The sequence below is a fragment of the Polypterus senegalus genome, chromosome 1 (genome assembly GCF_016835505.1).
Source record: "Polypterus senegalus isolate Bchr_013 chromosome 1, ASM1683550v1, whole genome shotgun sequence".
In the NCBI taxonomy this organism is placed as follows: domain Eukaryota; kingdom Metazoa; phylum Chordata; class Cladistia; order Polypteriformes; family Polypteridae; genus Polypterus; species Polypterus senegalus.
In genome coordinates this window covers 195287014-195301985 of record NC_053154.1, presented here as the reverse complement: position 1 = coordinate 195301985, position 14972 = coordinate 195287014, and the positions used below count along the sequence as shown (strand labels likewise).

Genomic DNA, 14972 nt, shown 5'->3' with positions numbered 1-14972 from the left:
AACAAAACTGTGCAGATTTCCTCTGAGGAATCCGAAGCACCTGAACAAATAATTAAAATCATTTTGTTTTCTATAATTCTTTTTATGTAGTTAAACTCGTGCCACAGAAAGAAAATACAGGTTTAGTTTTACCCCTTTATATGTACTGTACATCTCTATTTGCTCAGCAAACCCTGCCGACGTAATAAGAAAACGTTCATATTGTTTTGTTATCTAGACAGACGCATTTAAAGGACGCACCAGGGTGTACCACTAGGGACAGCTGATGGAGGTGGTATTATTTTATTAACCAATCAATTTTCTTATATATTTTAATATAAATTATTACATTGCTCAAATATACAAATTTAATAATAAAAAATCAAATATAGTTTCTACGCATGTGACGTGTAGATTAAAATATACATAGAGAAATAAATCCCCCTCTAGTTCAATAAAATTGGTACGTTCTTAGTCGTTTCCGCTCCTTGCACAGAATTCAAGTCTCGTGCTCTCCACGTTAAGTTTTGGACTGGGTAACGAAACAAAATTAAGAACTAACATAAGAAATGGGGAAAAAGAAATGTTCCGGTGGAGGTAGCGCTTTAGGCAGAACGCTGGTAAAGCACAAGAATCTAACAAGCTTGAGTCACCGGAAGACGGGATCCTGGGTGAGGCGACTTTTTAATAATAACTCCATTCACAAAAACAATTTACAGTAGTGCTGTCTTGCAGGTGATTTACAATAATTAAGAAAATACAGTACACTTATAGTAAAAAGAATAATAATAACAACGCATGTGCCGAGGTCTACACAGATGTTAACTGCACATGCAAAAGTAGGATGTGTATTTTTAATTTAACAATTCTAACATTCCAAACTTAAGCAGAAAAGGAATAGTAGGTATTTTAAAGTATACCTGTAAAGGATCAATCCAAAATAAGAATATTACGTAAATATTTGTTGAATGTATTGTCTCAGTCTAGACCATGATAATACAGAATTGGGTAAAGGTCATCTTTAAACGTTTGCGCACACACACGTACACATGAAGTGTGTTCTTAAAAGTAAGGATTCACATGCTAAAACATGTAGTTATTCTCAAACTAAATGAGGCAGAAAGTCGCTAGTTACTCCCACAGCTCTATGGCAACAGAAAAATACGACATTTTTAAACTTATGAATTGATCCGTGTTATTAAGCTCCATCATTGACTTAAAAAAAAATGCATATGAATTTTGCCCAGGAGGGTAATACGTTGAATTCACTGGTAGTCTCGGGATAAACTATGGTGTTTAACGGCCAGTCTTGAGGATTAAATCACGTAGGGGAATTTTTATACATGTGTAGGAAAGGAGGGGTTTTTTTTGTTTTAATCTGTAGGTTAGATTTACATAGGTGAGCGTCAGTATACTGGTAAAATAAGCGGCAACGGACGAACTACGAAAATTAAGACACTGTAACAGGTAAAATTGTTTTTTTCACATGTTGACAACAAAAATGAATCCCGTTATAAACTATATAACCGCTTTGACTGGCTCGACGTGAGCATCCAGGTCCTGCACTGGGAAATAGTAAAATCGCATTTGGTCATTTGTGTTTCCTCAAGCTGGCACAAGAGGGGACTCCTGTGTCAATTTTGTCTGACCCAAGCAAGTGTGCTTTTTAATTGGTAGACATGGGACACTCCAGGAGGCTGAAGCCGTCTTTTTCAACGCATTAATATTATTGAAATTTACTTCCTTCCATTTCAGCATTTAGGTAAGAGGAAATATGCTAGTTAAATTTGTCTATTTTAGAGGAATTTTGCAAATGAACATTATTCAGTCAATGACATGTTTAGACATTGATACACTGAAACGTTGCCTAAGATCTAGCGGGGTTTTAATAATTGTCAATATGAAGGTTGATGCTTTAGATCCTTTAAAATATCTCGATCCCAACCTGTTCTGTGGGAGGGTATGAATTTTGCCTTTACAAGACTTTACAAAAGTCTCTTGTAGTTTAAATAAGGAGTACATATTTTGTTACCTTAATTTCTCAAACAAAAGTTTAATGTGATATAACAACAACAACAACATTTCTTTATATAGCACATTTTCATACAAACAGTAGCTCAAAGTGCTTTACATATTAAAGAATAGAAAAATGAAAGACACAATTATAACACAAAATAAATCAACATTAATTAACATCGAATAAGAGTAAGGTTCAATGGCCAGGGGGGACAGAAAAAAAAAAACTCCAGACGGCTGGAGAAAAAATAAAATCTGAAGGGATTCCAGACCATGAGACTGCCCAGTCCCCTCTGGGCATTCTACCTAACATAAATGAAACAGTCCTCTTTGGATTCAGGGTTCTCACGGAAGGGCTTGATGATGATGATGATGGTCACGTAGACTTCTGTCTTTTAATCCGTCCATCATTGTTGGAGCATCATGAAGCTTTGAGTAGGTGGTGGTGGCGCAACAAACCGGAAAAAGAAACAGAAAAGAGAGTAGGGGTCAGTACGGAATATGCATTCTCTTTTAAAATTAAATCAATACACTAGCATTTAGGCTGCAGATGGACATGTTATCTTTTAAAAGCAACAAATATAAAGTTATAAAAAATTCATTCTAAATGGAAAATTGTGTTTTTTATGGCTGACATAAAGACCAAAATGGAGCAAAGCCAATCGCTGAAAGAAAAAAAAAATTCTGGCATGTTGGTTAAAATATGACTTGCTGTTTTTAGTTAATCCTTTTTGATAGAGTTTAAATTTCACACACGTTGCCACAAAGGTTTAAATAATCCACAGGAATGTTTAGTTTTTTAGATGTCAGGCAGGCAGTGTGGCATGTTGAATAACAAAATTTGCTCTAAATGTAAAGATTATTTATTTAGTCCCCGACTCTGATTTACTGTTTGTGTCTGAGAAAGTCAATTTAACCTGCCTGGCTTCTCACAGAAAAAAAATATGTATAAGCAATTTTATTATAGCTTTGTACAAGTAAAGTACGTTAGGATTGTGTTCTCTGTACAAAGATTTTGTATAGAGAGAATAAGGATTATTTATTGGAATTATTTGTGTTGAAAGCAAATAACTTTCCTGACTCTCTTACCCATGATGCATTGTTTGCAATCAAGGCTTTGATGAACACCTGTGTGTTTTGTTTGTTTTTGGCCATTAACCTGTGGATGATAATATCTACATTGTCTTATCCTTGCAGCTCCATACAAGCGAACTTAATGATGGCTATGATTGGGGTCGACTCAACTTGCAATCTGTCACAGAACAGAGCTCCATGGATGAGTTTCTGGCCACAGCAGAATTAGCCGGAACTGAGTTTGTTGCAGGTAAACACATACTGCAGTATTTAAACATTGTGAGATTTTTTTTGTTTATAAATATTTTAAAATGTTCTTTTATAGTTACGTTAAAATAATAATGAAAGAATTGATATGTTAGTTATTAATTTCTGAAAAGGTTTTGTGTTTATTATATTTGCAAGGAAGTTAAAATGTGAAACAACAGATTTTAAGAATTAAATTAATGCATTCAATAATAAGGGCATTTATGTCTCTAATGTGAAAAAGCCAGCAAAAATCAGTAAAGTTAGATCATTGTTAGCTTTTCATCTTTGGTTTGTGTTGCTTTTATGGTAAGAATGTTTTTAAGAATATTTTTATATTTCACTTCCAATTACTCTTTTTACTTTAATTGTGGTCTGCACAAAGAAATATTCATGAACTTTATATGTTAATCCTACAGAGAAACTCAATATTAAGTTTGTGCCTGCGGAAAACAGGAGTGGCCTTCTAACAACAGAGGAAATGAAAAGGATCCATACACTTCAGGAGGAGAATAAACACTTCTTAAGAATACCACGGAGGTACAGCACTGACATGCTTGCAGGCTCTATGTGAAAGGTGCCTTCACCCTTATCACATACACTAATGAAAAGAGCAGTAATAATAATAATCTACTTTTGTAGTTCAGTGGGTAAAGCAAATTATATATGAAAACTGTAATTGGAGTGTTTTTTTTTCTATCAAGTGTGTTTTGGTTTTTTTTTTTAAATAGCTTGGTTAAATAATAACACTAAAGTTTAGGCTTTACACCACCTCTAGATTTTAAACCCATAATCAAAACAAAGAAGTGTGTCACAGGGCAAAGTTTTCTTTGCATGAGTTTAGCATCCACATGAACAGATTTGTCATTTTACTGAAGTAGAGTAAAGAATTGCAAGCTGCAGTCTCTGTAAGCAGTGTTACATTTTTATAAGTCCAATAAAGTTTGTAGCTCTCAGTGTCCACTATACAACTCCAAGAATTTACAATTGTCATTGGCGCGATGCTTCAATAGCTCTTTATGGTATTTAGTATAAACGTTTTGTTGATACTGAACATTAAAAAAAAAAAAAAGTTATATACAATAAATAAGCTCTTGTTGTGTGGAATGCCTTTTTGAAACTGTATTTATGTTTCTTGCAATCATTCTAAAGTAGGCAAAATAAATGCATAAAGGAATATAAAAAATGATTCTGAATGATAATGCATTAAGTTAAGCTTATTAAATAAAGAATGTGATCTTGGTTTTAGATGCATACCTTTTTACAGTCCTACACTTTTGTGTTCATTTATTTTTTATGCTCAGCATTTGGCGGTATGTGCACTGGATGATTAAGAAACATGATATTCAGAGATTAATATACTGTATATCTATCTCTCTATTATAATAAAAAATTGGGGTCAAGACGTGATCTTCTCGGAAAGACACTTTGACGTCCTACAAGCCTTGACTTTAAAACCTTGGGAAGCAAGACATGTGAGACGGTCACTTTTGCACGTCACACCCTACTTACAACCAATTTAAAAGAAGATCACGAACATCTAACCTCTCAGTTGTTGGAATGCTTTTGCCAGACACCATTCATGTGCTCCCAGCTCTTAAAAATTTTATACATTCTAGATGACACGTCAACAACTAAGAGAAGAAAGAGCAGCTATGTGCAAATTCAGAAAATAAGGAAAACAATAATCAACCAGTACCCAGTGGTATTGAAAACCTCGTAGGTCCAATCGGGGTCAGAAATAAAAGACTTCATAAAAACGTTCAAATCATTGGCACGAAACACATGCAGAGCAGGTTAGAGAATATGAAAGTAGTAAAATTTGAAAGTATCAAAAAAAAATAAAGTAAATATCGCATTAGCACAAACAAACGGAAATTATTACTGGGTGATGTAACGGAACATCAAAAAGAGATTTGAATATATGGCCATAGGTGATATGACAGAAGTATGTAGATATTGTTCGGCTTTAAACTTTAAGTCAGAGACTTGTAGATTGTCTAATTCGTGTTGCCATTAGGGAAAAGTAGTGTTGCCTCCCAATGAAGAGGCGTATCCGCAAGAATTTAAAGATTTGTTGTTTGGTGAAAGTGAAATCCACAAACACTACAGGCAAAATGTCAGAGTCTACAATAATCCTTTTGCGTTTGCATCCATAAATGCTGAAAATGTAGATTAACACAATAATGGACCATACGCTATGAGATTCTGTGGTCCCGCAACAAATAAAGCTACAACAACTTTAATTTTGAAGAAACCAGAATTCGGTCAGGTGTATATTTAGGATCATGGAGAAGTGATGCATCATAGAATCGAAAGAGTATGTAACAATTCCCATGAAAATAACAATCTCTTTAAATCCTGTTCATTTGAATCTGGATAACCAACCCCGGGGGTGGGCAAAGCCCCCTAGTCCCTTAATAAAAATATCTAGCTTGAAAAATCTGACCAAGTTATGCTCAAAAGTATTACATTTGTGAAGAGAGTGGTAAACAGATTGTCAGCTTTGATATGGCAAAAGTAATAATACATGATTTTTCTTTCTAGGCCTTACTGGGACCAGAGTACTAGTGCAGAAGCGCTGGAGATATCAGAGAGAGAGTCTTTTCTTGAATGGAGACGATCACTTGCACAGTAAGTACCTGAGGCTACCAGCTGTAATCTACCCTTGTAATTTAAAAAAGCATGAAGGTACTGATGAAAAATATATTTGTTTTACTTATGTGGTTTATGTTGTGTTTTATTTTTTATTTTTTTAATTCCTATTGAGTTTTAGGGAGAGCTACAGGAAAACACTTCCTGAACTATAAAAACATATTTTTCATATAACCTAATACTTGTTACTGGGAATTCTAAGGTGTTCAGGTCACTGTGTGCAAGTTTTCATGCAGCATGCAGTCTTAAAGTATGAGCTCTTTTAAATATTATTTTTCTCCTTGTTTCCACATATGATTATATTGTACAATTTTAAGTATTCTTCTTTAAAATCATCTTTTCTTTATTCAGTTAAATTTTGTGCAGCGTGATGGGAGAAGAAAGTGACACGTTTTTGTAGTGCGATTATATGTCCATGTGTGAGTTGATTTGTTGCTTTACTTGGGTTAAAAATAATATATGTGGGATAAATACAGTATGATATGCAGTTTTCTATCAAAAGTCAGATGTAAATGGTACTGTATATGTACTATAGATGTGCCTAGTATAAATAAGGTATGAAATATTTGAATGTTGAAAACACTATTTTTTTATTTTTTGAAACTTCATTTGTGAGCTATGTACTGCAGAATGACTATTATAACAAACTGTAGATGTGTGTGGGTGTATACATGTCTGCTCATTGCCAGCAAAACATTTCATGTCTGCTCATTGCCAGCAAAACATTTAAACTGCAAAACATAATTGCTTTAAATTGGACATTATTTAACAGAGCTGGATCTTTAATGTCTTGATGTTATTCATCTACTAACAAAATTCCAAATAGAAACTGAAAGTGCAGAATACAGCCATTGTATTTTTTTATTTATTATTTATTTTTTTAATACTGACAGAGATGTTATGAATTCACCACTATCTCTGAATGAGACTACATGGATTCTCGCGAAGTAAAGGGGATCATCTGTAATTAGTAACTAAATAGAAAGCTACTAAAGTACAGTATATGCAGACAGGAAACTTGGATTGTGAAAGACATTAAACTAATAGAAACAACAAAAATTGTTTAGGTCAGTGAAACAGAAGAATAAATTGAATCTGCAGAGAAGGATTAAGCACTCCATTAAAGAAAGAAGCTAGAGTATGTAGAAGAAAAGTAAATGATTTAGTGACTATAAGCTTTTCATGCTCTCCTTTGGACTACAGAATATCTACAGGGCTCGTGCAAAAAAAAATTTCTTTTCAGCAGACATGAACTGCGTAAAATGAAAAAAATTGAATTTATTCACAATGTTGAACCAATTTCTTCATTATCAAATAGGGATTCAACTTGTACACAAAACACTGAACACTAATCTTGATTTTGATATTTTAAAAGGATGCATTTTTGTTACATCTTTGCTTGTTATTGTTCTGATTAACAGGAAATGAAAGTGACCTTACACAGGATATTTTGGAGACTATAACTTGGGTTGTTCAAGCTCAGGCATCACCTTTCTGTTTACAACTTTGATAGCACTTTGCAAAAATAAAAGAAAAAGGTATCAGAATATTAAAGAAGAAAAAATATTTAAGAAAACAAGAAAAGTAAAACACACAATCTGAGCCTAATGTGGTCAAAGAAAATATTACACCAACCATATTTCTAACACCTACCCTTATCATTGATTTCTGCAAGTTAGACCCACACATCCATGTTCTTTACCCCAAATTTTGCAGTTGTGGCAGAAACTGAGATTCATCAGACAAAATTGACATTTTTCCAATCTTCAGTCACACTTCTTTCACATTCAAGGGCTAACTGACCCCTCTTATTAACCGTGTGTTTGCACAGAGAAGTGCTGTTAACTGGACATTTTGAGTTTATTGTACAATTATCAGCAAACACTAGATACTGTACTCCGCGGACAAGTGCAATTTTCTGGAGAAAAAAGGAATTATATCAATCAATCAACATTTATTTACATAGCACATATTCATACATTCAATATATGTGCTGTGCAGGGCACATTTTTACCACTGCTTTCAAATTTTAAACATTTGGAGTGCGTGCTTCGATGCGGAAACAGTCTACTTTGGTATGTTCTTCATGTCTCAAATTGGTATTCAATATTGTTTACAAAATGACGGCTGATTTTTCAAAGGGGAATCACTTTTGTGGTCTTACATAAGTATTTTACCCTACTATTTACACACTTGGAGATGCGGTCATTTTTTTCATGCCGACATTACGATGTAATTTGATAATTTTTCATTATAATCGATAACTTTTATATATTATTGATAAAATTAATTTTTTCTACATAAAATGCGGTCATTTCACCTACAATGCAATTGTTTGCTCCACATAAAGCTTGTTAGGCAGTTAATCTTTCCTGAAATTTGCGATTTCGCGTAGGGTGTGATATATTGAGGAGTTAAGAAATTTATTGCGTGACATCAATTTTGATGAGCTGTCTATAGATCGTTTTTGATTAGAGAATTTTTCATATAAAACAAGTTGGTTTCGCGCTGTCAGTTTATTAAAAATCTATATATATAATTCACTAAGGCAAGACAACCATGGAAAGCACGCCGGAAGGGGTGTGGATTCACTGAGCCGCTGACAAGTAAGACACCTATGGCGCATGCAGGAAGGAGCCACGCCCACCAACTCCTGGCACCTCCGAGCCACGTTGACTTTTCATAGAGGCATGTTTCTCTTGGAGGTGAATCGCCATATGCAGCGTGTAAAACGGTTTGCGAGGGGTATCCCATGGGATACTTAAAACAATCCTTTACAACTGAGGTTAAAACACAATGAAGTAAGCAGTCTTTAAAAACCGAGTTTTCAGTTACAACGCACGACTGGGTGCACAGCAAACTGTTTTACATGCTACATACAGCAATTCGCATCCGCGACAATCATGTGTCTTCTTAGATGCTCCTGCAGGAACACGGAAATTCTACGTGAGTCACAGGTGCATCTGGACTGTGCAAAGATGACAACGACTCAAGTGACGAGTTGGAGGTCGGCACATGAGCGATGGCGGTCCGCCAGTTTTCAGTCACGGACGATTGTGTGTTGGTTCGTTCTGTGCATTGTTACAATGTTGCTTTTCTTGCTGATTTATTACATTACTGATTTTTCAAATGTTAATTTTCTCCCTGTGCTTAAAAATCCGGCCTTATTATGCGGCGTATGGTACGCCGCGGGTTGGCTAGTAAAGAAGAAAACATTCTAACAGTTTCCAAATGTTATGAAATATCAATAAAAATCTTCACTTAGACGCGATTATTTTTTTCCCGACAACATCGGTAATATTTACTTCTTTGGAAATGTACTATCTTGCGGAATTTCGAATACGTCATTAGGAATTACCTGCGTAACCCATAATGCACTGCGGTAAGCACGTTGTTCTCGCTGTATGCATGTTGCTGAAACTGAAACAAGTAGCATCGTGGATGAGAAATGGATCATTGCTTGATTAAAACTGACACAACAGGCCCTGAAAAACCTACGGGAGCGTATTAATGCCATGGTGAAAACAATACGGACACAGTGAAGACAAAAAAAAAATGTAAATGTCGAGGTTAAAGTCGACATTTCCACTTTATTCTCATAGTTTATTTATCAGTAAAATGTCGCAAACTAAATTTCATCTTAAAATGAATATTTCATTTACTAGATTTTCTCAAACCCCGTCATAAATTAATGTAGCACATTAAATGCTTTATATTAAGTGTTTCCCGGCCCAGTTGTTAATCTCTGCGCGCTTCTTAAACTGACTTCCTCTTGCACTGAGGAAGAGCCGGCAGCAATCGCCGCACATTGACTTCATGATATTCCTGCTCAATGAACATTCAGAATATTAAGATAAATACTTGATATCTTTTTCACGAAGTGCATTAAAGCATGTATTAGACATGGGTGGCGGGGGGCACGGTGGCGTGGCTGGCTCCCTTGCATCAAGGGGTCCTCAGGTCTACGTTCAGTGTAGAGAAGTTTATGGCAGGTGTGACGAGGCTCCAGAAAACTGGATATCTGAATGGGTATCGCACAGGTTTAACTGAAATATTGTGTAAATGTTGAGTATGTAATCTGGATGGAGGTCGGAGACACGAACGCAGAATTCAATGGATGTTTTTCTGAGCAGGCTTTCTTAATTGCATGTTTGCTGTGTCTATCTTACGTACTAAACCCCCAGTTCCTATCCTTTGTCTTTCTCCATATAACCAATCACCACACGATAAAAATGTGAAATTAAAAATAGTTATAAACCTAGACCTCAGAGTTTTCAGAACTTTAAAAAATTTTTCCTTATACATGTTTAATTATGCCATCCATTCAGAGGTCTAAGCTTATAACTAGTTTTAACTTCACAAATACGTTTATCGTGTGGTGATTGGTTATGTGCAGAAAGAAAAAGGATAGGAACTGGGGGTTTAGTACGTCAGATAGAGACATGAGTCTAAAAGTAAGAAAAAAGTTGGTTCAATTGAAAAAGCGTTTTCTAAAGCTGAACGCTTTTAGGTTGTGCGTTATGCTAGGCTGTTCAATACTGCTTCTTTAGAAGAGTTTGATCCATGACCAGCTGTGGAATTCTGGCTGTCACCTGGCAACAGGCGCATCACTCATAAAAAACCTGAAAAGTCATCAGCATCCACTTCTGCAGGACCATCAGTCCAGCTCAAGCAGAAATGAACAGCATTCAGCCCATGCTGTCGGAGATAGTAAAGATTCTTGGGGGAGAAGATGTTGCAAGACAAAAGCTGAAGAACATGGCAGAAAATGAATCAGGACAGTGTTCTGTTATGTAACTGTAATATATGAAAAAAGAACTAGTGTAGCTATAATGAAGGCATTGTTTATTAGCCAGTTAAAATAAGGGAAGCTTTTATATAATGTTCTAGAGCAAGGTGGCAAAATACTGCTCCCTGAAAGAACTTTTTTCAGTTTTAAAATGGAAGGCAGTTTTGGTATCAATAAAAGAAATCAGAAAAAATAAACTATTTTTCACTTTTGTTATTTGTTTATGGGCAAATGAATTTAACTGGTGGACAAGTGGATTTTCTAAGTTTACTTGTCCGTGGACAAGTAGAAATAAATTTGATTTCCAGACCCCTGGTGTGTAAAATATGCCAAATGCTAGAACTCTGTTGCACCAAAACCATATCCGTGGTCAGATCTGATAGGATTATATGCTTTGCCTGTTCTAAGTATCTGCCTGTTTTTTTTATGTATGTATGTGTGTTTGCGTGTGTGTGTTTGTGTATGTATGTAATATATGCATGTGCAGTGTCTTCAGAAAGTATTCAGACCCATTCTCATTTTGTATGTTGCAGCATTATACTAAAATCATTTAAATTCATTTTTCCCTCATCAAGCAACCCTTAATACTCCACAATGACAAAGCGAAAAAAAGATTTTTTGCTAATTAATTAAAAATAAAAAATATTACATTTACACAAGGGTGTTATGGCACTTGGTGCTATTTTATTGATCACTATCCCATTTTATTGATCATCATTGATGTTTCTACACCTTGTTTGGAGTCTACCTGTGGACTCACTTAATTGGAGATATATAATGTTTAATAGAGAAAGTGTTGGAGCTTCAGCTTCATGATTGACTGTTCAGAAAAAAAACTGTTTATTTGCATAATATTCCTTGACTTTTATTCAATGACAAACATGAGGAAGGATTGTGACCAGGTCAGAAAGGCACAGCTAACAGATAGAAGATCCATGAACACTACAGCACATTCCCAAAATGCATCTCTGCAGGAAATACAGTATAAGCATGATACTGTTAGAATTGTGACCAATGACAGGATTGATTGATTAGTTGATAATATTAATTATGTTACAGTAAGTCTTCATTGTGTCAGAAGTGATCCACAGTATTCTTAAATTAGCAATGAAGAGCAAGGGAAATGATCTGCAAAGAAGAGTCCACACAAACATATTTGTTCAGTAATCTGCAAATGAGATTCAAATCCAGGTCGATTGACTTAGCAATTTGGTTTAGCCGAATGCAACATGAAAAAATCATGGAAAGAAATATTGTGGTATAAAAATAAAAGCAAAGAGTAAGCTTCCAGGTAGAGTGACTGCAAGCATGTGTCAGTTTACCATCTTTGGAGATGAGAGTTTGCAAATGGGCTACAGTGTGAGGAAGGAAATATAGATGTATGCAGGATCATTAAGCAGAAGGAAAATGAAAGGCAGGATGTAGTAGGTGTGAATTGTTTGAAAAGGCAGAAGGTAAAATCATGATTGATCATAATGGGATACAGAGCATCTGGAAGAAGCACATGGAGAAGTTGCAGAATCAGGAAAACATGGGATAATAATGTATGTTAGAGAAAATAGAAGGACAGGGTTGTATATTTATGTAAGAGGAGGCTGGAAAAACACTGAAACAGATGAAGATATATTAAGCAGTGGGCACACCTTGAGCACAATTAAGAATATTAAAGGGAGCAGAAGGGACTTGAACAGTTAACAGACCTGTGAAACATGATTGTGTGTGAAAGGAAGCTTCATGAAGATTGGAAAAGAAGTGTACACATTCTAGTACACAAAGGAAAGGATGGTTCATGTGGACAAATGGGGTACTGCTTTCAATCCTTCGATGTAGGGACTTCATGATGCCTTGATCAGATGGTGGAAAACAGAAAAAGAACAGCAGAGAATAGTAGGGATTAGTATAGATTGCGGAGGCTTGATGAAAATGATAATTGAACGAACATATGAGAAAGCCACGTTATGGGTTTTTAGCAGTTTTTTAAAATACTCCACTGTATTAGCCTGGAGAACTTCTCTATTGGTAAACTATTCCAGATTTTAGGTGCATAACAGCAGAAGGCTGCCTCGCCACTTTTAAGTTTAGCTCTTGGAATTATAATCAGCAACAGCAAGAACATTTATTTCTATAGCACATTTTCATACAAACAATGTAGCTCAAAGTGCTTTACATGATGAAGAAAGAGAAAAAAGACAAATAATTAAAATTAGGGAACACTAATTAACAATAGAATAAAAGTAAGATTTGATGGCAAGGGAGGACAAAAAAAACTATAGACGGCTGGAGAAAAACAAATGAAATCTGCATGTGTTCCAGGCCATGAGACCGCCCAGCCCCCTCTAGGCATTCTACCTAACATAAATGACCTCAATCAGTCCTCATTGTATTCAGGGTTCACATGGAAGAATTTGATGATGACAGTCATGTGGACTTCTGGCCTTTAATCCATCAATGTATGGACATCATGGTGCTTTCATTAGGTGGTGGTGGCACAGATCGCCACCACAGAAAACTGGAAAAAGAACAGAAGAGAAAGTAGGGGTTAGTACAGATTTTGGAGCCACCATGAATAATAATGATAATTAATTGAATATATAGAGCCTCAGGATTTAACTAAGATGAAGCTATGAGAAAGCCATGTTAAAGTAATGAGTTTTCAGCAGTGTTTTAAAGTGATTCACTGTATTAGCCTGGCGAATTCCTATTGGCAAGCTATTCTAGATTTTAGGTGCATAACAGCAGAAGGCTGCCTCACCACCTCTTTTAAGTTTAGCTCTTGGAATTCTAAGTAGACACTCATTTGAAGATCTAAGGTTACGATTTAGAGTGTAAGGTATAAGACATTCCAAAATATAAGATGGAGTGACGTTATTTAAGGCTTTGTAAACCATACACACTGTTTTAAAGTCAATTCTAAATGGCATAGGTAACCAATGTAGTAACATAAAAACTGGGGTGATGTGCTTGGATTTTATGTACAGAGTTAAGATTCTAGCAGCTGCATTCTGCACTAGTTGCAATCGATTGATGTCTTTTGTTTGGTAGTCCTGAGAGGAGTGTGTTACAGTAATCTAGCTGACTGAAAACAAAAGCGTGAACTAATTTTTCAACATCTTGTAATGTTGAAGGTCATTACAAGAGGTTGAGTTGAGGTCTAACTTTTGCTATATTTCTTAATTGAAAAAATGCTGTCCTAGTAATCTGATTAATATTTGATTTAAAATTCTGGTCAAAGTCAATAGTTACCTCTAAATTTTTTACCTCCACCTTGACTTTTAATCCAAATGCATCAAGTTTATTTTTAACATCCTCATTATATCCATGATTGCCAATCAAAAAAATTTCTGTTTTCTATTTAATTTAAGAAAAATTACTACATATCCATTCAGTAACACAAGTGAAACATTGTATCAGTGAATCAAGAGTGTTGGGGTCGTCAGGCACTATTGATAAATACAGTTGTGCGTCATCAGCATAGCTGTGGTAGCTCACATTATGCCTTAATAATCTGACCTAACGGAAGCATGTAAATCAAAAAGAGCAGCGGACCTAGGATAGAGCCTTGTGGAACATCATATCATGGGTCTTTGAAGTATAATTACCACAACTTACAAAGAATTTTCTACCTGCCAGGTAGGATTTAAACCAATTTAAGACACTGCCAGAGAGGCCCAGCCATTGACTAAGGCGATTTCTAAGATTATTGTGATCAATGGTATCAAATGCGGCACTCAGATCTAACAGGATGAGAACAGATAAATGGCCTCTGTCTGCAATTACTCACCAGTCATTTACTACTTTAATAAGTGCAGTTTCTGTACTATGATTTGTTCCGAAACCTGACTGAAGCTTACCAAGAATAGCATGTTTATTGAGGTGATCATTAAGCTGCATAATGACTGTCTTCTCTAGAATTTTACTTAAGAAAGGCAGGTTAGAAATCGGTCTAAAATTTTCCAAAGCAGTGGAGTCAAGATTATTTTTCTTCAGCAGGGGTTTAACTACAGCAGTCTTAAGACCGTCTAGGAAGACCCCCGTATCTAATGACGAGTTTACTATGTCAAGAATACTATCAATTAGCACGCCCGATACTTCTTTGAAAAAACTTGTTGGTATTGGGTTAAGGACACAGGTGGAGAGTCTCAGTTGAGAAATTATTTTATGTAAATCAGGTAAATCTATACTGGTGAATTGAATTTGTTTATAATGGAGTTCT

At 35.4% G+C, this 14972-nt stretch overlaps 1 protein-coding gene across 2 annotated transcripts in view; it reads left to right on the top strand.

Moving 5' to 3' along the window:
- The first annotated feature begins 462 nt into the window (after positions 1-462).
- Positions 463-14972, top strand: part of lsg1 (large 60S subunit nuclear export GTPase 1) — a 35197-nt gene continuing 20687 nt past the window's right edge. For both annotated transcript variants that reach the window (XM_039766184.1, XM_039766176.1), the window contains exons 1-4: positions 463-650; positions 3193-3319; positions 3735-3855; positions 5863-5949. In XM_039766184.1, the coding sequence (XP_039622118.1) occupies positions 549-650; positions 3193-3319; positions 3735-3855; positions 5863-5949 (437 nt within the window). In that variant the 5' untranslated portion in view covers positions 463-548. The remainder of the gene's footprint in view (positions 651-3192; positions 3320-3734; positions 3856-5862; positions 5950-14972) is intronic.